This window comes from Portunus trituberculatus, chromosome 41 (genome assembly GCF_017591435.1).
Source record: "Portunus trituberculatus isolate SZX2019 chromosome 41, ASM1759143v1, whole genome shotgun sequence".
Classification (NCBI taxonomy): domain Eukaryota; kingdom Metazoa; phylum Arthropoda; class Malacostraca; order Decapoda; family Portunidae; genus Portunus; species Portunus trituberculatus.
In genome coordinates, this window is record NC_059295.1 from 38,929,690 (window position 1) to 38,950,359 (window position 20,670).

Here is a 20,670-nt window from a genome sequence, read left to right on the forward strand (position 1 = left end):
TCAAGAATAAATGTTTGAGAATGTCTACACCACTACATCCCAGCAAGATATCTAAAAGTTTCTTTCACTGTGTATACGCACGAATGAAGAGGTGCACAGGAGATCTGATGTCATTTGGCGTCTACATAAGGCGTTGCATGTGACATTTATTACAAGCCTTAGTCGGAGCTTAAAATTATTACATTTACGATGCCTCACTTCAAGGTTTTGTGATGACATGGAAATATCATACTGATAATAAGCACACAACATCTAAATAACTTATCATGCATCTTAATTAATTGTATACTAAAACAACGAACGAAATACAGATCTTATGGTAATTTTCTTGAGGCTTACGACACCATTGATTCCCAAGTGTGGCTGAGACACAGAAATTCAAGCAAGTGGCTAAAGTTACTGCTTGTTAGCAATAAAGACACTCTGATCATTCGCGAGTCTAACCTTTCTTGTATTCTTATTGCAGCGTGAACTACCTATATCACTTTACAGTTAAATTAGTAAAGAAATAGAGTTATGATACACAGATGGAATGACTACCAAATGACCTTTGTTCATTTAACGTTAATGAACCACCTCTCTCTCTCTCTCTCTCCTCTCTCTCTCTCTCTCTCTCTCTCTCTCTCTCTCTCTCTCTCTCTCTCTCTCTCTCTCAGCTAAATCGTTCCCTGTCATATTCCAGGACACTTTCTTTCCATGAGTTATATCTTGAGCACGTCAGCCACTGATATATTTTATGGTACTGGTTAAATCAAGCAAACATTCTATAAAAAATAGAATTTGACTGAAACTTTTCACAAAAAAACTATGATTACTACTTTTGACTTTTTGTGAAATAATTACTCCCACAATTTCTCAACACCAAAGGACACGCCAGGAAGACATGTTAGAAAAAAGTGACTAAATATTCCTTGCATTCATTTATATCAGTGCCTGTCATTTACATTGAAAACCCCATCTCTCCCATGGCGTCTTGCGGTGGGTTGCGTTTTCAGTGGTAGCCGCCGCCATGGCCGTATCCGTAGCTTGCTGGGTAGTGGGCCTTGCCAGAGTAAGACACCACTGGGCGGAAGCCACCGTAGTCAGCTACGTAGGACACTCTCTGCACGCGGCCGTCGGGAAGGTTTACCCAGTAGCCGCCGGTCACGCCTCCGTAGCCGTTGCCCTTCTCGCTGTGGCCGAAGTTTGTGTACCCAGCAGAGACGCCGTAGTCGAAAGCGTAAGGGGTGGGCCTCTGAGGACACAAGAACAATAGTGAGAGGCTGAAGCCTTTGCTTAATGCCACCATAAGTGTTTAGTTCCAGCACAAGCAAATCTTACTCACAGCGTAGCCATATCCGCCACCATAGCCGCCGCCGTGGCCGCCACCATATCCGCCACCGTGTCCTCCGCCATGGCCGCCGGCACCGAAGAAGACAGCAGCGTGTCCGCCGCCACCGCCGAGGTTAATTCCACCATGTCCACCTCCGTATCCTCCCGGAAGGGCGAGGGCGGCAGAGGCCAGAAGGCACACCAAAGACACCTGCAGGGGAAGGGAGGGAAGGACGCCAGATTAATGCTAGAGGCGACAGTGGCAGTGAGCAGTGTCCACACTTTGTCTATGGCTGGCGTGTGTGTGTGTGTGTGTGTGTGTGTGTGTGTGTGTGTGTGTGTGTGTGTGTGTGTGTGGACCGCAGCACAGGGTGCTGAGGTCAATGCAACGGGCGTGGCACTCACGGGTCTGATCATGGCTGGAGGTGTTGTGTCGGTGAGAGCGAGTCGGCACTGCCTCCTGCTAGAGCGAAGCCACACTTTATACCCCTGAGTCAGTGCGCCACACCCTCCTGGCTGGTGGTGACCAGCAGGTTTTCGTGAGTGGGAATGGCCCGTCTCGAGTTATTTTATCTTTTTTTTTTTTATAGAGGATTTATTGTTTATTACTTCCCTTTAGCAGTGCCGTGCAATTGCTACACAATGTTATATTACTGAAGTGTTATTCTCTTTAGTTTTATCTGGATCTTATACATATTCCTCTCTTTAGTTATCGGTATCCAAATATTACAGGTATTCTTGTTTGTTAGACTTTTTCTCATTTCTATTTTCTCATGTATAATTACTTCAGACCTTAAAGTTTTGAATGTCTAGTATTGACTGTTTACCCTTTTCTTGTCATGATAACGAATTTGATAACAACTGATAACAAAACTAAAATAACAACAACAACAACAAGCATGATAATAATGATAACAATGATGATGATAATGATAATGATAATAATAATAATAATAATAATAATAATAATAATAATAATAATAATAATAACAATAACAATTATTATTATTATTATTATTATTATTATTATTATTACTATTATTACTATTATTATTATTATTATTATTATTATTATTAACATTATTATTATAATCATTAACATTATTTTTATAATAATAATAATAATAATAATAATAATAATAATAATAATAATAATAATAATAGAATAATAACAATTATAACAACAAAAATAATAATAATATTGATAATAATAATAATAATAGTAATAATAGTAATAATAATAATAATAATAATAATAATAATAATAATAATAATAATAATAACAAAAATAATAATAATAAAAACAATAATAATATCATCACTATAATGTCTACTTTTATTACGCAGTCTACAATCGGAAAAAAGATACCTGGCCAGTTAAGTCATGTGGTACCGTATGTGTTGAGGTTTTCCAATACCCGTGTCTTCTGCTCGTGTGTGTGTGTGTGTGTGTGTGTGTGTGTGTGTGTGTGTGTGTGTGTGTGTGAGCGTCGCGCTCCACAAGTGAGGTTCGCGTGCCGGCATGTGTGTGTCGCCTTCTCACACACTCGAAAACCGATCACAATAACCACAAGTTGAGGAAATAAATAAAAAATGAAGGAAAACACAAAACTGCTTCATTGTTTCGACGTCCGGCCGTGACACGACGAACAGAGCAGAGCATGTCGGCGCTTCAATAACGGCTAGATACAAGACGCAGCCGTTGCATTGTGTGGCGTGACGGACCTCCTCAAATTTACAAGACGCCGCGTTGTATATGATGTTGTTTAGTGCTCCTTGATGCTTAGCGCTTGATGTAGGGTTTGTATTGATGTAGCGAGGTGTGTGTGTGTGTGTGTGTGTGTGTGTGTGTTTATTATCGTGTCAGACATTTGGTTTGTTTTGCTGAACGAAACAGATGCAGAGAGAACAGGGGGTTGTGTTTTAGAGCATTGAAAGACGTTGTTTTCGAAACAGATATTTCATTGTGTCTGTATTTAGTACGATGATTAGAATACATAGATAATACATAAGTTTTGTATTTGAAATGTCATTTGTGCCCGTGCACACACACACACACACACACACACGGTCCCGGTAGCTCAGTGGTTAGAGCGCTGGCTTCACAAGCCAGATGACCGGGGTTCGATTCCCCGGCCGGGTGGAGATATTTGGGTGTGTCTCCTTTCACGTGTAGCCCCTGTTCACCTAGCAGTGAGTAGGTACGGGATGTAAATCGAGGAGTTGTGACCTTGTTGTCCCGGTGTGTGGTGTGTGCCTGGTCTCAGACCTATCCCAAGATCGGAAATAATGAGCTCTGAGCTCGTTCCGTAGGGTAACGTCTGGCTGTCTCGTCAGAGACTGCAGCAGATCAAACAGTGAATTACACACACACACACACACACACCCACACACACACACAGATAGTTGCCAGTCTTGCAGCAGAACTATACAGCTGCCATGCGCTGCCATTATCGTTTTCTGCCTTGCGCTACGCTCCGTCGCGCTAGCAAATCGAACATGTTATGTTATGTAGCTTAGTCTGCGTTTTCTTCCTATCTTATTCGTGGTCATCCAAGTAGTCTTCTTCCATCTCTAGCACATCCATCCACCACTATTCTAGGTAATCTGTCTCCTTGCATTCCAGCCATGCAATAATTGTCCAGCAAATTTCACTCTCCTTACTCTCACATCACCTGTCAGCAAGGGCCTGCATATGTATAATGTGTTTTCTTCTCTACACAAAAGAAAGGAAAATATTCACATCACTGATTATGAAAATTTTTTCCCTCTCAGAAAATGACATATTCTTGCCTCCTTAGAGTAAGTGAATAATATCCCCAAACTGAATAGAAGAAAGTCGACTCCTCTTACAAGTTTCCAAATGAAAAAAAAGAAAAAAAGAAAAAAGTCATCCTGCAGAAAATCACAATAAAAAATTATTGGTGGACAATCAAGAAAACCGAGTGGTCAGTAACTGCATGGAGACACACATATGTCATGAATGCACGATTATCCGCCACCGCCACCACTACAATGCCTCATCAACACCCTCGCCGCCCCTCATGGAAGCAAGTCAGCCCATTATTTGTGCAAGGTCTTTGTAGTCTGCGCGCTCAGCAGTCTGTCTCGGGTATAAAGTGTGGCTTCGCTCCATTGGGAGACAGTGCCGACCCGCTCTCACCGACACAACACCTCCAGCCATGCTCAGACTCGTGAGTGCCACACACACGCACACACACACACACACACACACACACACACACACACACACACACACACACACACACACAGGCAGCCATAGACAAAGTGTGGACACTGCTCTCTGCAACTGCCATCTCTAGCATTAATCTGGCGTCCTTCCCTCCCTTCCCCTGCAGGTGTCTTTGGTGTGCCTTCTGGCCTCTGCCGCCCTCGCCCTTCCGGGAGGATACGGAGGTGGACATGGTGGAATTAACCTCGGCGGTGGCGGCGGACACGCTGCTGTCTTTTTCGGTGCCGGCGGCCATGGCGGAGGACACGGTGGCGGATATGGTGGCGGCCACGGCGGCGGCTATGGTGGCGGATATGGCTACGCTGTGAGTAAGATTTGCTTGTGCAGGAACTAAACACTTGTGGCGGCATTAAGCAAAGGCTTCAGCCTCTCACTATTGTTCTTGTGTCCTCAGAGGCCCACCCCTTACGCTTTCGACTACGGCGTCTCTGCTGGGTACACAAACTTCGGCCACAGCGAGAAGGGCAACGGCCACGGAGGCGTGACCGGCGGCTACTGGGTAAACCTTCCCGACGGCCGCGTGCAGAGGGTGTCCTACGTAGCTGACTACGGTGGCTTCCGCCCAGTGGTGTCCTACTCTGGCAAGGCCCACTACCCAGCAAGCTACGGATACGGCCATGGCGGCGGCTACCACTGAAAACGCAACCCACCGCAAGACGCCATGGGAGAGATGGGGTTTTCAATGTAAATGACAGGCACTGATATAAATAAACACGAGTAATATTTTATTGTAGAGTTTCTCGCATGTTATCATGCCATCCTGACGTGGCTTAGGTCTAATTCTCAGCAATAAATTGGTGAATTCATACAAATAGTAGTTTGAATGTCAATTTACTTTTTATTTCCTTGTTAGCAGAGGTTCCATCATCATCGGTAGACTCTTGGAAACAGATTAAACCACTAATTTCTTCCATATCTATTTAAGCAAAATTTAGAGAGTATTACCTGTTATGAGATTGGTTGACACACGTTGTATGTACAACTTAGTACTTACTCGTAATATATATTTAGCCTTTATGGGCACATTTCCTCCCTTTAAGATGTTATAATTCTTCAACTTTGTACCAGCTCAATATCACTTCACTCATTCCTGTGACAACTCAAATGTGATTCATATATTTTAGTAAATTATAAGGAATCGTAAGAAAAATAAAGAAAAAATAAGAATATCGAATAAGTTCATTGTCCTTTGCCTGTTCATAGTCCTGCGAGCGTCTATTCCTAACGTGGACTGCCCTTAGTAAATCTTCTTGAGTCTTCCCTTCGTGTTGTTAATCCGTGTCCTGCAGCTCCGTAGCGTCCTTCATACTGCTTTATTGTATGATAAAAGACATTTCTATGCATGGCTCTTTCAGGCATAAAAAAGTACTGAGACTGTGATGGGATGATCTTGGGTACCACTTGAGAATGATTCTCTTACACGTCCGACTTATTCGTATTATATTATAAATTCAAGTACAAGCCATTAAGAACACTCATTTATCACTGTACCGATAATAACTGTATTTGTGGCCACCTTATTCATGTCTTTCAGTGACTCTCTAATGAGGCGAGGTACTGCCAATGTCTTGCGGACGGTCACTACACACTGACCTGCCTGCATTACACCATGTTATTAATGTCTCTGCCAGAAAGTCCATGCACTTTGATTTCTTGACTCAAAACTCTCATTTTTATTCTTAATGTGGAATAGCGATGTAAACTTACAAAGGGTCGTATAAATAGCTGTACATATTTTTTTCAGATATATGACTTATGTTGAGAATGCAGGAAATGCACGTGAAGCCATGGAATGCATTTTGGCTTATATAAAAAAAGCTCAAGTTTGTGTCAATTAGGTCAAGAAGATCTTTTCTAGAATTGGTGAGAAATGGCAAGACAAAAATGGAGTTGACCTGAATGGCATACTGCCTCATAGTCTGTTTTACCTTTACTGAGAAAGACATAAGTGGAAGGGAGGAGGCGCAGGCACAAAGTGAGACGAAGACTTGCCCCGTGTTACCTGCTGTACACGCATCCATTCTTCAGCCATTACACATCTCTTTTAAAAGCATAGTTATGTAAACTTTCCAAGCAAATATATTGTTTATTATCGGTTGTACATGGAACACAGTACACAGCCTTGAGACTACTGACACATGTTTTGAATCAGTACTTAACTGAACACTCTCACAACGTTTTTTCTTTGTCTTATGCACATCAGTTATGTTTTGATGTTCTAACCTACATCTGGTTTTCACTCTTATAACGTACGACAGGACACATCACATTGGTCGAGCGACCTGCTTGAGTAGAGCACAGCTCTGGTGAAGACAGTCAATGGGTAACCATTTCAGCTGTGTGTTGATCTCAGTGAGACAGGAATTGAGGAATTTTGAATAAAATTTTTTCCCGTTCTTATAAAAAAAAAGTGCATAACTATACCGCAGCAAGCCTCAATTAAGAACCAACAAGGCAAAAATGAAAATATTGGCAAACCGTCACTTTGGACATGTGGTAGGAACTGAGATGGAGAATAATTATGGGTCAATTACCAGTGTGTAAGAAATCCATTTTGAATGTGTTCATTGAAAACGATTTAGTATTAGTTCATCTTTATGCGCGTATTTGATAACCAGTCTTCTTAATCCCCAACAGCATAAATATTTGTTAACAGGTGAACTTAACGTCGTTGCCTTCATCACCTCTCACATTTTGCCCATGAAGTACTCATCTCGTGTTTGAGAGTACACCTTGTGCAGGAAAAAATGTAACGATAAATGTTAACGTCCTGAGGTTGAATAACATGTATAAATGAACGATGCAAATACATTTTCGAAAAAAAGGATGAAAAATATGTCCAAACGTCAGCTATTCACAGATCACAAAAACCTCCTTGTCATCACAGCCTTGCCGGCGAGACGCGGTGCAGCTCCGGGTATAAAATGTGGCTTCACTCCAACGGGAGACAGTGCCGACACGCTCTCACTGACACACCTCCAGCCATGATCAGACTCGTGAGTGCTACGCCTGCCACACTGCCCTCAGCACCGTGCTGCAGTGCACACAAGCACGCACACACACACACACACACACACACACACACACACACACACACACACACGGCAGCCATAGACAAAGTGTGGCCCCTGCTCACTGCAACTGCCGTCTCTAGCATTAATCTGGCGTCCTTCCCTCCTTTCCCCTGCAGGTGTCTTTGGTGTGCCTTCTGGCCTCTGCCGCCCTCGCCCTTCCGGGAGGATACGGAGGTGGACATGGTGGAATTAACCTCGGCGGTGGCGGCGGACATGCTGCTGTCTTCTTCGGTGCCGGCGGCCATGGCGGAGGACACGGTGGCGGATATGGTGGCGGCCACGGCGGCGGCTATGGTGGCGGATATGGCTACGCTGTGAGTAAGATTTGCTTGTGCTGGAACTAAACACTTGTGGCGGCATTAAGCAAAGGCTTCAGCCTCTCACTGTTGTTCCTGTGTCTTCAGAGGCCCACCCCTTACGCTTTCGACTACGGCGTCTCTGCTGGGTACACAAACTTCGGCCACAGCGAGAAGGGCAACGGCCACGGAGGCGTGAACGGCGGCTACTGGGTAAACCTTCCCGACGGCCGCGTGCAGAGAGTGTCCTACGTAGCTGACTACGGTGGCTTCCGCCCAGTGGTGTCTTACTCTGGCAAGGCCCACTATCCAGCAAGCTACGGATACGGCCATGGCGGCGGCTACCACTGAAAACGCAACTCACCGCAAGACGCCATGGGAGAGATGGGGTTTTCAATGTAAATGACTGGCACTGATATAAATAAACACAAGTAATATTGTTTCTTCTCTTCTGAACATGTCTTCTTCGCGTGTGGGTTTCATTTATTATAACAGCTCTGAGTTTTGTTTTAGTTTGTGCACCAAGATCATTACACACAGTTTCTATGAGGAAATGGTTTCACTGCAGGAAGTCCAGGATGTGCGAGAACGCACATCATATCTTGTCTTGTGAGGCTAGATAAGATAATACCGTATACTTTAGCCATACATTTTTTCTATAGTTTCACCTGCTTGTTTTATAGACTGATAGCCTTCCATTAATGTTTTACCTCATCATCCCACTCCATAATAACCTAATAGCAATAATCTTACTGGTGTGGAAGTCTTGGGATAACAGCGGTTATGTAGCTCCACTCTCCCTTTTCCTTAGCCATCCTTACAACTTCCACTACGCAGTAAGTACCCTTCACTCATAATTATCTTCAAGAATTTCACTTTCTGACATCTCCTTTCTCTTCTTTCTTCCAAGACTCATAATAAGCAATCTCCTTTGAACAATTAGCGCATGTTCAAATTGATTTGATCTTATGTATTTCATTAGTCGTTTGTTCCATACAGTTCTTTGCAACACTTCATTGTTTGTAACTGACTCTTTACCATAGAATTCTCATCACCTCCTTAAAAGGAGAAGAAAAAAAAAAAAGACATTTTTACTCTATTTTTTTTAAAATTTTTTCTCTCTTCATATTCACGTTAATTGTCCAAATCTCACTCACACTCGTAGGTAACGAGGACCTAACAAATCCTCCATAGAGTCTCAAACTTGTCCTTATGTTCATGAATTATTCAGATCTGTCATGATCTTCATATCACCGATAGTTGTCTTAGTGATTTAGACTCTTTTATATCTTCCTCCGTCTTCACTGATAAGGCTTTCAAAATAATAGAATCTTTACGTATGCTTGCTAGATTTCTATTTCTTTGTTTACTCTTTGTGACAGTCAAAGTCTCGCATTTATTAACAATTTCTAATCCTCTCACTCAACATTGCATTTGCAATCTACCCAATAATATTTAAAGTGACCCTTCTGAGTCAGTCAGAAGATCCTACGTTATTTATTCATTATTTTTTCCACCGATTGATACTCTTTCCATTTGTTCCATCACTAGCTATCCATACAAAGAAAACATCTGGACATGGGCCACATTCCTCTCTAACCAACTTTCTTGTCTGCATTCAATCGATTTTCTTGATATGAACATTCACATCTGCCCTCTAATCCCAGGGGTACTTGAGAGGAATTTTGGGGTACGTGCTTTGAATAACTGCAAATTTGTTCATAGTATACAATGTGGCCTACATGTGCTAGGCTGGATGTGTCCTTCACTAGAACCAGGACACGTTATCAACGTTAACAAGGAAACTCTTGGAGTTATATCACTTGAGAGGAAGCTCTCTTGGATTACAGTTGCCACAAAACCTTGCAAACCAATAATATTTGTTCCGATTTAATATTTTATATGTTATTCACACACACAGTGACTTATTTATCACTATCACTAGTTACAAGTTGCAACTAGCTGGAAACAACACTAGTTCACTGCCTTAATGATCGAAAATTGTCTGATATAGTTCCTTTTTGGTAAATGTATTGAATGTAAGTCACATATAGTGTCTCCCTGTGAGATACTAGTTCCTATCGACACTACCTCATAGAAACACACTAATATTAATTAAAAATTTTGTCTGCTCCACATATATAACACAAATTAAACTTAATAAACTAAGTCAATAAACCATGCATTTTTTCTTACCCTTCCTGACGCTGCATTGTGAGAAAGGGGTATAAGATTAAAAAGGTTGAGAACCCCTTATATACATATATATATATATATATATATATATATATATATATATATATATATATATATATATATATATATATATATATATATATATATATATATATATATATATATATATATATATATATATATATATTGTTCAGTGTCTCAAAAAGTTAATATCTTCACTCAACTGTCGTCCTCTTAAACACTGAATATCCTCGGTCTGTCCTTTACTTATAATCTAAACTGGAAACTTCATATTTCTTTTCTATCTTAAACAGCTTCTATGAAGTTAGGCGTTCTGAGGCGTCTCCGCCAGTTTTCTCATCCCCGAACTCCTAAGTCTGTACAGAGGCCATATCTGTCCTTATATGAAATACTCTTCGCATGTTCTTTTATTTTTTTTTTGGTAGGGGTGCGGTATGACGGAGGGAAGAAGCATTCTATCCACACAATTTTATTAGATAGGATAGAATGAAAAGCTTTTTTCTCATCAACTCTCCTCCTCTGATTGACTGTCTTCAGTCTCTTTCTAACCACCACAACTTTGCATCTCTAACTATCTTCTAGCGCTATTTTCATGGCAACTGCTCTTCTGATCTTGCTAACTGCATACTTCCCCTTCTCCTGCGGCCTCGCTGCACAAGACTTTCTTCCTCCTCTCACTGCTGTTCTGTCCTGCTCTTTAATTCAAGAATTAGCCAGTATTGGTAAAAATCATTCATCCCTTTCTATGCTAAACTTTGGAACTCCTAACCTGCTTATATAATTCCATCTTCCTATGACCTGAACTCATTGAAGAGGGAGATTTCTAGACATTTATCCCATTCTTCTGGCTAACTCTTGGACTTCCTCGGGAATTGCGATTGAAGTGGACATTTTTTGTTTATTTGCTTCTTTTGCCCTTGGCCAGATTATCCCTATTTACATAATATCTATCTATATCTATACCTATCTATCTATCTATCTATCTATCTATCTATCTATCTATCTATCTATCTATCTATATATATATATATATATATATATATATATATATATATATATATATATATATATATATATATATATATATATATATATATATATATATATATATATATATATATATATATATATATATATATATATATATATATATATATATATATATATATATATATATATATATATATATATATATATATATATATATATATATGCTTGAACAGATCATGTTCAGCTCATCTACCCAGCCCCATTCTCTACACGATGCATATTGGCGACGATTTTATTTGTGTTTGATTTCGTCACGTGATAACCCATTCCATCTCTCCAAAGAAACTTGTATAAAAAATAATAATATTGAGGTGAATGGAGGTGACTCCCTTGTCTTCGCTTCACATCACTTGCTAAAAGTCGAGCTAAAATTGTAACGTGTACCATTAGATCCTTACATGCAACACTAACATGCAGACATTCAATCGTGTTCATAAGATTACCTGCTAAAACACTGCCTTGATTCTGGTTGAACACTGAGTGAAACGCGTCGCAGGGCTGAGTATATTTAGTGAATTCAGTGTCCCTCTGTATTAAAAGTTATCAAGATACAAATCTTGACAAAAAGAAATCTTTGCTTACAAAAAAGAGCCTTAACTTCTACTCATCACGTGTTTGGGTTACGTTAGAATAACATTTTGATCGTGGAAACAATACAAATAAGAGTATAGTAAAAGGGCCTGCCATGGTACAGTGGAACTATATGTGCTTGGGGGTCCGAGGGGTCTCCAAGAGCACGGGTTCAAATCCTGGCCACGGTCCGAATGTAGGTTAGACTTTCTCACTCGGGGAAACGGTTTCCTAGCGGTTGGGTTTTGAGAAAGAAGGTACCGCAAAAAGTACCGCCTTTAGCCCATAAATTCTCGTGAAAACCCCACATAATATAAGTAAGAAAAAAAAAATGTGCTTCAATAATATTTAATGTCACACAAACTGGTCAAGATGCAGTAAATATGTCCGAAAGAGAAAAAAAAATTTTAGAATAAAAAAAAAAAAAAGAACTGTCACAAGTGGGCCCTTCATAGGTTACAAAAACCTCTTGGTCATCACAGCCTTGGTGGCGCGGCGCAGCGCAGCTCGGGTATAAAGTGTGGCTTCGCTCCAGCAGGAGACAGTGCTGACCCGCTCTGACCGACACAACACCTCCAGCCATGATCAGACCCGTGAGTGCAACGCCCGCTACACTGGCCTCAGCTCCCTGTGCTGCAGTGCACGAATGCGCACACGCACACACACACACACGCCCGGTAGCTCAGTGGTTAGAGCCATGGCTTCACAAGCCAGAGGACCGGGGTTCGATTCCCCGACCGGGTGGAGATATTTGGGTGTGTCTCCTTTGACGTGTAGCCCCTGTTCACCTAGCAGTGAGTAGGTACGGGGTGTAAATCGAGGAGTTGTGATCTTGTTGTCCCGGTGTGTGGTGTGTGCCTGGTCTCAGGCCTATCCGAAGATCGGAAATAATGAGCTCTGAGCTCGTTCCGTAAGGTAACGTCTGGCTGTCTCGTCAGAGACTGCAGCAGATCAAACAGTAAAAAACACACACACACACACACACACACACACACACACACACACGGCAGCCATAGACAAAGTGTGGACACTGCTCACTGCAACTGCCGTCTCTAGCATTAATCTGGCGTCCTTCCCTCCTTTCCCCTGCAGGTGTCTTTGGTGTGCCTTCTGGCCTCTGCCGCCCTTGCCCTTCCGGGAGGATACGGAGGTGGACATGGTGGAATTAACCTCGGCGGTGGCGGCGGACACGCTGCTGTCTTCTTCGGTGCCGGCGGCCATGGCGGAGGACACGGTGGCGGATATGGTGGCGGCCACGGCGGCGGCTATGGTGGCGGATATGGCTACGCTGTGAGTAAGATTTGCTTGTGCTGGAACTAAACACTTGTGGCGGCATTAAGCAAAGGCTTCAGCCTCTCACTGTTGTTCTTGTGTCCTCAGAGGCCCACCCCTTACGCTTTCGACTACGGCGTCTCTGCTGGGTACACAAACTTCGGCCACAGCGAGAAGGGCAACGGCCACGGAGGCGTGAACGGCGGCTACTGGGTAAACCTTCCCGACGGCCGCGTGCAGAGAGTGTCCTACGTAGCTGACTACGGTGGCTTCCGCCCAGTGGTGTCCTACTCTGGCAAGGCCCACTACCCAGCAAGCTACGGATACGGCCATGGCGGCGGCTACCACTGAAAACGCAACCCACCGCAATACGCCATGGGAGAGATGGGGTTTTCCATGTAAATGACTGCTACATAATAAATGTGAGGATTATTTATTCACTCTCTTTCATAGGATATCTTGCGCGCGGGTTCGATTCTTTACAATAACTGTAGAGCAGTGATTCCCAACATGTGGTATTCGTTCGCTTACCACCAGTACTACGCGAAGGCCTTCCTAGTGGTACATAATTTCTTTCGAGATCATATGCCATTTATATTCAAATTAAAATAACTAATTTCTGAGAAAAAATCTTATTGCCTTACACAAGATAATATGCCATTGAAAAGCTGGTGGAGAAGAAATGAAATTGTAGTTAGTTCATTTGTGTGTTCTACTTGTGAATGAAATGATATTTACTGGAAGTGAGTTTTTTCTGGAACCAGGTGGTACCAGGGGATTGTATGGGATCTCCAAGTGGTACTTGCTCAGGAAAAGTTAGGGAATCTCTGCTCTAGTGCTTGCCATATAATACGTACATCCATTGTGACCTGGGTACCAAACCTTGGCCTCTTGCGAGCAAAGGTGCCAAGAAGAAATTAGATAACTGTTACAATTCAAGAATGCAGATTACAGATTGCATAATGTGTGTCTGAGAGGAACGTTAGCCTTGATAAATCCTGAGAGAAATGCCTATGATAACAGCGGTTATGTAGCTCCACTCTCCCTTTTCCTTAGCCATCCTTACAACTTCCACTACGCAGTAAGTACCCTTCACTCATAATTATCTTCAAGAATTTCACTTTCTGACATCTCCTTTCTCTTCTTTCTTCCAAGACTCATAATAAGCAATCTCCTTTGAACAATTAGCGCATGTTCAAATTGATTTGATCTTATGTATTTCATTAGTCGTTTGTTCCATACAGTTCTTTGCAACACTTCATTGTTTGTAACTGACTCTTTACCATAGAATTCTCATCACCTCCTTAAAAGGAGAAGAAAAAAAAAACAGAAGACATTTTTACTCTATTTTATTTTAAATGTTTTCTCTCTTCATATTCACGTTAATTGTCCAAATCTCACTCACACTCGTAGGTAACGAGGACCTAACAAATCCTCCATAGAGTCTCAAACTTGTCCTTATGTTCATGAATTATTCAGATCTGTCATGATCTTCATATCACCGATAGTTGTCTTAGTGATTTAGCTCTTTTATATCTTCCTCCGTCTTCACTGATAAGGCTTTCAAAATAATAGAATCTTTACGTATGCTTGCTAGATTTCTATTTCTTTGTTTACTCTTTGTGACAGTCAAAGTCTCACATTTATTAACAATTTCTAATCCTCTCACTCAACATTGCATTTGCAATCTACCCAATAATATTTAAAGTGACCCTTCTGAGTCAGTCAGAAGATCCTACGTTATTTATTCATTATTTTTTCCACCGATTGATACTCTTTCCATTTGTTCCATCACTAGCTATCCATACAAAGAAAACATCTGGACATGGGCCACATTCCTCTCTAACCAACTTTCTTGTCTGCATTCAATCAATTTTCTTGATATGAACATTCACATCTGCCCTCTAATCCCAGGGGTACTTGAGAGGAATTTTGGGGTACGTGCTTTGAATAACTGCAAATTTGTTCATAGTATACAATGTGGCCTACATGTGCTAGGCTGGATGTGTCCTTCACTAGAACCAGGACACGTTATCAACGTTAACAAGGAAACTCTTGAGTTATATCACTTGAGAGGAAGCTCTCTTGGATTACAGTTGCCACAAAACCTTGCAAACCAATAATATTTGTTCCGATTTAATATTTTATATGTTATTCATACACACAGTGACTTATTTATCACTATCACTAGTTACAAGTTGCAACTAGCTGGAAACAACACTAGTTCACTGCCTTAATGATCGAAAATTGTCTGATATAGTTCCTTTTTGGTAAATGTATTGAATGTAAGTCACATATAGTGTCTCCCTGTGAGATACTAGTTCCTATCGACACTACCTCATAGAAACACACTAATATTAATTAAAAACTTTGTCTGCTCCACATATATAACACAAATTAAACTTAATAAACTAAGTCAATAAACCATGCATTTTTTCTTACCCTTCCTGACGCTGCATTGTGAGAAAGGGGTATAAGATTAAAAGGTTGAGAACCCTTATATATATATATATATATATATATATATATATATATATATATATATATATATATATATATATATATATATATATATATATATATATTTAGAGAGAGAGAGAGAGAGAGAGAGAGAGAGAGAGAGAGAGAGAGAGAGAGAGAGAGAGAGAGAGAGAGATATAGAGAGAGAGAGAGAGAGAGAGAGAGAGAGAGAGAGAGAGAGAGAGAGAGAGAGAGAGAGAGAGAGAGAGAGAGAGAGAGAGAGAGAGAGAGAGAGAGAGAGAGAGAGAGAGAGAGAGAGAGAGAGAGAGAGAGAGAGAGAGAGAGAGAGAGAGAGAGAGATGTTTGTATATATATATATATATATATATATATATATATATATATATATATATATATATATATATATATATATATATATATATATATATATATAGATAGATAGATAGATAGATAGATAGATAGATAGATAGATAGATAGATAGATAGATAGATAGATATAGATATAGATAGATATTATGTAAATAGGGATAATCTGGCCAAGGGCAAAAGAAGCAAATAAACAAAAAATGTCCACTTCAATCGCAATTCCCGAGGAAGTCCAAGAGTTAGCCAGAAGAATGGGATAAATGTCTAGAAATCTCCTCTTCAATGAGTTCAGGTCATAGGAAGATGGAATTATATAAGCAGGTTAGGAGTTCCAAAGTTTAGCATAGAAAGGGATGAATGATTTTTACCAATACTGGCTAATTCTTGAATTAAAGAGCAGGACAGAACAGCAGTGAGAGGAGGAAGAAAGTCTTGTGCAGCGAGGCCGCAGGAGAAGGGGAAGTATGCAGTTAGCAAGATCAGAAGAGCAGTTGCCATGAAAATAGCGCTAGAAGATAGTTAGAGATGCAAAGTTGTGGTGGTTAGAAAGAGACTGAAGACAGTCAATCAGAGGAGGAGAGTTGATGAGAAAAAAGCTTTTCATTCTATCCTATCTAATAAAATTGTGTGGATAGAATGCTTCTTCCCTCCGTCATACCGCACCCCTACCAAAAAAAAAATAAAAGAACATGCGAAGAGTATTTCATATAAGGACAGATATGGCCTCTGTACAGACTTAGGAGTTCGGGGATGAGAAAACTGGCGGAGACGCCTCAGAACGCCTAACTTCATAGAAGCTGTTTAAGATAGAAAAGAAATATGAAGTTTCCAGTTTAGATTATAAGTAAAGGACAGACCGAGGATATTCAGTGCTTAAGAGAACGACAGTGTAGTGAAGATATTGACTTTTTGAGACATTGAACAATATATATATATATATATATATATATATATATATATATATATATATATATATATATATATATATATATATATATATATATATATATATATATATATATATATATATATATATATATATATATATATATATATATATATATATATATATATATATATATATATATATATATATATATATATATATATATATATATATATATATATATATATATATATATATATATATATATATATATATATATATATATATATATATATATATATATATATATATATATATATATATATATATATATATATATATATATATATATATATATATATATATATATATATATATATATATATATATATATATATATATATATATATATATATATATATATATATATATATATATATATATATATATATATATATATATATATATATATATATATATATATATATATATATATATATATATATATATTGGGTTTTGAGATAGAAGGTACCCATAAATTTAGCCCATAAATTCTCGTGAAAATCCCACATAATATGAGTAAAAAAAATAATAAAATGTGCTTCAATAATATTTAATGTCACACAAACTGGTCAAGATGCAGTAAATATGTCCGAAAGAGAAGAAAAAAATTATTTTAGAATGATAAAAAAAAAAGATATGTCACAAGTGGGCCCTTCATAAGTTACAAAAATCTCTTGGTCATCACAGCCTTCGTGGCGCGGCGCAGCGCAGCTCTGGTATAAAGTGTGGCTTCGCTCCAGCAGAAGACAGTGCTGACCCGCTCTGACCGACACAACACCTCCAGCCATGATCAGACACGTGAGTGCCACGCTCGCTACACTGGCCTCAGCTCCCAGTGCTGCAGTTCACGAATGCGCGCACGCACACACACACACACACACGCCCGGTAGCTCAGAGGTTAGAGCGCTGGCTTCACAAGCCAGAGGACCGGGGTTTGATTCCCTGACCGGGTGGAGATATTTGGGTGTGTCTCCTTTCACGTGTAGCCCCTGTTCACCTAGCAGTGAGTAGGTACGGGGTGTAAATCAAGGAGTTGTGATCTTGTTGTCCCGGTGTGTGGTGTGTGCCTGGTCTCAGGCATATCCGAAGATCGGAAATAATGAGCTCTGAGCTCGTTCCGTAAGGTAACGTCTGGCTGTCTCGTCAGAGACTGCAGCAGATCAAACAGTGAAACACACACACACACACACACACACACACACACACACACACACACACACACACACACGGCAGCCATAGACAAAGTGTGGACACTGCTCACTGCAACTGCCGTCTCTAGCATTAATCTGGCGTCTCTCCCTCCTTTCCCTTGCAGGTGTCTTTGGTGTGCCTTCTGGCCTCTGCCGCCCTCGCCCTTCCGGGAGGATACGGAGGTGGACATGGTGGAATTAACCTCGGCGGTGGCGGCGGACACGCTGCTGTCTTCTTCGGTGCCGGCGGCCATGGCGGAGGACACGGTGGCGGATATGGTGGCGGCCACGGCGGCGGCTATGGTGGCGGATATGGCTACGCTGTGAGTAAGATTTGCTTGTGCTGGAACTAAACACTTGTGGCGGCATTAAGCAAAGGCTTCAGCCTCTCACTGTTGTTCTTGTGTCCTCAGAGGCCCACCCTTACGCTTTCGACTACGGCGTCTCTGCTGGGTACACAAACTTCGGCCACAGCGAGAAGGGCAACGGCCACGGAGGCGTGAACGGCGGCTACTGGGTAAACCTTCCCGACGGCCGCGTGCAGAGAGTGTCCTACGTAGCTGACTACGGTGGCTTCCGCCCAGTGGTGTCCTACTCTGGCAAGGCCCACTACCCAGTAAGCTACGGATACGGCCATGGCGGCGGCTACCACTGAAAACGCAACCCACCGCAAGACGCCATGGGAGAGATGGGGTTTTCCATGTAAATGACTGCTACATAATAAATGTGAGGATTATTTATTCACTCTCTTTCATAGGATATCTTGCGCGCGGGTTCGATTCTTTACAATAACTGTAGAGCAGTGATTCCCAACATGTGGTATTCGTTCGCTTACCACCAGTACTACGCGAAGGCCTTCCTAGTGGTACATAATTTCTTTCGAGATCATATGCCATTTATATTCAAATTAAAATAACTAATTTCTGAGAAAAAATCTTATTGCCTTACACAAGATAATATGCCATTGAAAAGCTGGTGGAGAAGAAATGAAATTGTAGTTAGTTCATTTGTGTGTTCTACTTGTGAATGAAATGATATTTACTGGAAGTGAGTTTTTTCTGGAACCAGGTGGTACCAGGGGATTGTATGGGATCTCCAAGTGGTACTTGCTCAGGAAAAGTTAGGGAATCTCTGCTCTAGTGCTTGCCATATAATACGTACATCCATTGTGACCTGGGTACCAAACCTTGGCCTCTTGCGAGCAGAGGTGCCAAGAAGAAATTAGATAACTGTTACAATTCAAGAATGCAGATTACAGATTGCATTATGTGTGTCTGAGAGGAACGTTAGCCTTGATAAATCCTGAGAGAAATGCCTATGAGTCTGATTACGAAAGGGAGAAACGGCAGTCTAAACGTTGTCAACTGGAATCTGCGCTCTCAGGAGTAAAATATTACCACTGCTTTTCGTGCAAACAAACAGAGCCCCAGAGAACAAAGAAATGCATGAAATTTGCGCAGCTTTAGTGTTTTTGTGATAAAAACCCCAGATAGGTAAGGTAATGTGTAAACTTATACATAGTGTAGCAGTGACCGGTTATATTTTTTTCTTTTTTATGTAAGAGGACAGAACTGGCCAAGACCAAGGCCCACTCAGTCGCTAGTTCCCTTACAGGTTTGAAAGGGTTAACCAAAAGACAGGGACAAATGTCTTGAAACCTCCCTCTAAAATGAAGTCGTCAGAAGCAGACAGGGAGTTCCAGAGTTTACCAGAGAAAGGTATGAATGATTGAGATCGATTACTGGTTAACTCTTGCGTTAGAGAGTTGGACAGAATAGAGGAGAGAGAGGAAGAAGAAAGCCTTGTGCAGCGAGGCAACAGGAGGACGGGAGGAATGCAGTTCAGATGATCAGAAGAGCGGTTAGCATGAAAATAGCGGTAGAAGATAGCACGAGATGCAACATTCCAGCTATGAGAAAGATGTTGAAAACAGTCAGTCAGAGGAAGGGAGTTGCTAAGACGAAAAGCTTTTGATTCTACACTATCTAATAGAACTGTGTGTGTGGAAACCACCTATACATGCGAAGAGTACTCTATATACGGATGGATGAGGTCCTTGTACAGAGTTGGCAACTGGGATGTGAGAAAAACTGGCGGAGACACTTCAGAACACCTAATTTCATAGAAGATGATTTAGCAAGAGATGTGATGTAAAGTTTCCAGTTTAGGTTATGAGTATAGGACAGGCCAAGGATATTCAGTGAGGAAGAGGGAGACAGCTGAGTGTCACTGAAACAGAGGGGACAGCAGCAGCAGTAGCATCTAGCAGTGACCGGCCACATGATACTTATTGCACTCATGATAGAAAGGCAAAGTTCCCAAGAAAATGATTTTATTCTGTTATGTGAGAATCTCATTGGCATAGACTCTAGCCTAAAAAAAGATCAGGTTGATCAGTTTTTGTTACCAGTTTAGAAATTAATATAACTGTAATATAAATAATGAGTCATCAAGTACATGATCATTGAATTATAAATGCGGATAAAAACTACACTGAAATCAGGAAGGAAACATTTTTCTAGCAGGCGATTGGCAAAAAACATGGCCATGACTTCAATCATGAACTCAGGTTGAGGGTGAGAGATGTACCTCAGATCAAATAATGAACTCCCTATCATTAATCATCAAAGTGTTTCCATTT

At 40.8% G+C, this 20,670-nt stretch overlaps 5 protein-coding genes across 5 annotated transcripts; 4 read left to right on the forward strand and 1 right to left on the reverse strand.

Moving 5' to 3' along the window:
* Positions 1 to 133: 133 nt before the first annotated feature.
* On the reverse strand, positions 134 to 4,495 carry LOC123516726 (glycine-rich cell wall structural protein-like). Its single transcript, XM_045276329.1, has 4 exons — positions 4,475 to 4,495; positions 1,717 to 1,827; positions 1,325 to 1,522; positions 134 to 1,234 (listed from the first exon to the last, which is right to left on the reverse strand). Exons 1-4 carry the CDS (start codon positions 4,493 to 4,495, stop codon positions 992 to 994), a joined length of 573 nt encoding a protein of 190 aa, XP_045132264.1. The 3' UTR covers positions 134 to 991.
* On the forward strand, positions 4,109 to 5,618 carry LOC123516940 (glycine-rich cell wall structural protein 2-like). Its single transcript, XM_045276729.1, has 3 exons — positions 4,109 to 4,505; positions 4,671 to 4,868; positions 4,959 to 5,618. Exons 1-3 carry the CDS (start codon positions 4,494 to 4,496, stop codon positions 5,199 to 5,201), a joined length of 453 nt encoding a protein of 150 aa, XP_045132664.1. The 5' UTR covers positions 4,109 to 4,493; the 3' UTR covers positions 5,202 to 5,618.
* A 1,909-nt stretch (positions 5,619 to 7,527) lies between these two features.
* On the forward strand, positions 7,528 to 8,374 carry LOC123516941 (glycine-rich cell wall structural protein 1.8-like). The gene is made up of 3 exons (XM_045276730.1): positions 7,528 to 7,560; positions 7,755 to 7,952; positions 8,043 to 8,374. Exons 1-3 carry the CDS (start codon positions 7,549 to 7,551, stop codon positions 8,283 to 8,285), a joined length of 453 nt encoding a protein of 150 aa, XP_045132665.1. The 5' UTR covers positions 7,528 to 7,548; the 3' UTR covers positions 8,286 to 8,374.
* Positions 8,375 to 12,337: 3,963 nt separating this feature from the next.
* Positions 12,338 to 13,476, forward strand: LOC123516942 (holotricin-3-like). Its single transcript, XM_045276731.1, has 3 exons — positions 12,338 to 12,364; positions 12,864 to 13,061; positions 13,152 to 13,476. The coding sequence occupies exons 1-3, from the start codon at positions 12,353 to 12,355 to the stop codon at positions 13,392 to 13,394; spliced, it is 453 nt and encodes a 150-aa protein (XP_045132666.1). The 5' UTR covers positions 12,338 to 12,352; the 3' UTR covers positions 13,395 to 13,476.
* A 4,125-nt stretch (positions 13,477 to 17,601) lies between these two features.
* LOC123516943 (holotricin-3-like) lies at positions 17,602 to 18,835 on the forward strand. The gene is made up of 3 exons (XM_045276732.1): positions 17,602 to 17,637; positions 18,155 to 18,352; positions 18,443 to 18,835. The coding sequence occupies exons 1-3, from the start codon at positions 17,626 to 17,628 to the stop codon at positions 18,530 to 18,532; spliced, it is 300 nt and encodes a 99-aa protein (XP_045132667.1). The 5' UTR covers positions 17,602 to 17,625; the 3' UTR covers positions 18,533 to 18,835.
* Positions 18,836 to 20,670: the final 1,835 nt, after the last annotated feature.

Excerpts from the sequence above, each read along its gene's own strand:
- LOC123516940 (XM_045276729.1), top strand. Across the intron at positions 4,869-4,958 it reads GTGGCGGATATGGCTACGCT|AGGCCCACCCCTTACGCTTT; the intron begins GTGAGTAAGATT and ends TTGTGTCCTCAG.
- LOC123516726 (XM_045276329.1), bottom strand. The coding sequence starts at position 4,495 with ATGGCTGGAGGTGTTGTGTCG. Across the intron at positions 1,523-1,716 it reads CTCCAGCCATGATCAGACCC|GTGTCTTTGGTGTGCCTTCT; the intron begins GTGAGTGCCACG and ends CTTCCCCTGCAG. Across the intron at positions 1,235-1,324 it reads GTGGCGGATATGGCTACGCT|AGGCCCACCCCTTACGCTTT; the intron begins GTGAGTAAGATT and ends TTGTGTCCTCAG.
- LOC123516941 (XM_045276730.1), top strand. Across the intron at positions 7,953-8,042 it reads GTGGCGGATATGGCTACGCT|AGGCCCACCCCTTACGCTTT; the intron begins GTGAGTAAGATT and ends CTGTGTCTTCAG.
- LOC123516942 (XM_045276731.1), top strand. Across the intron at positions 13,062-13,151 it reads GTGGCGGATATGGCTACGCT|AGGCCCACCCCTTACGCTTT; the intron begins GTGAGTAAGATT and ends TTGTGTCCTCAG.
- LOC123516943 (XM_045276732.1), top strand. Across the intron at positions 18,353-18,442 it reads GTGGCGGATATGGCTACGCT|AGGCCCACCCTTACGCTTTC; the intron begins GTGAGTAAGATT and ends TTGTGTCCTCAG.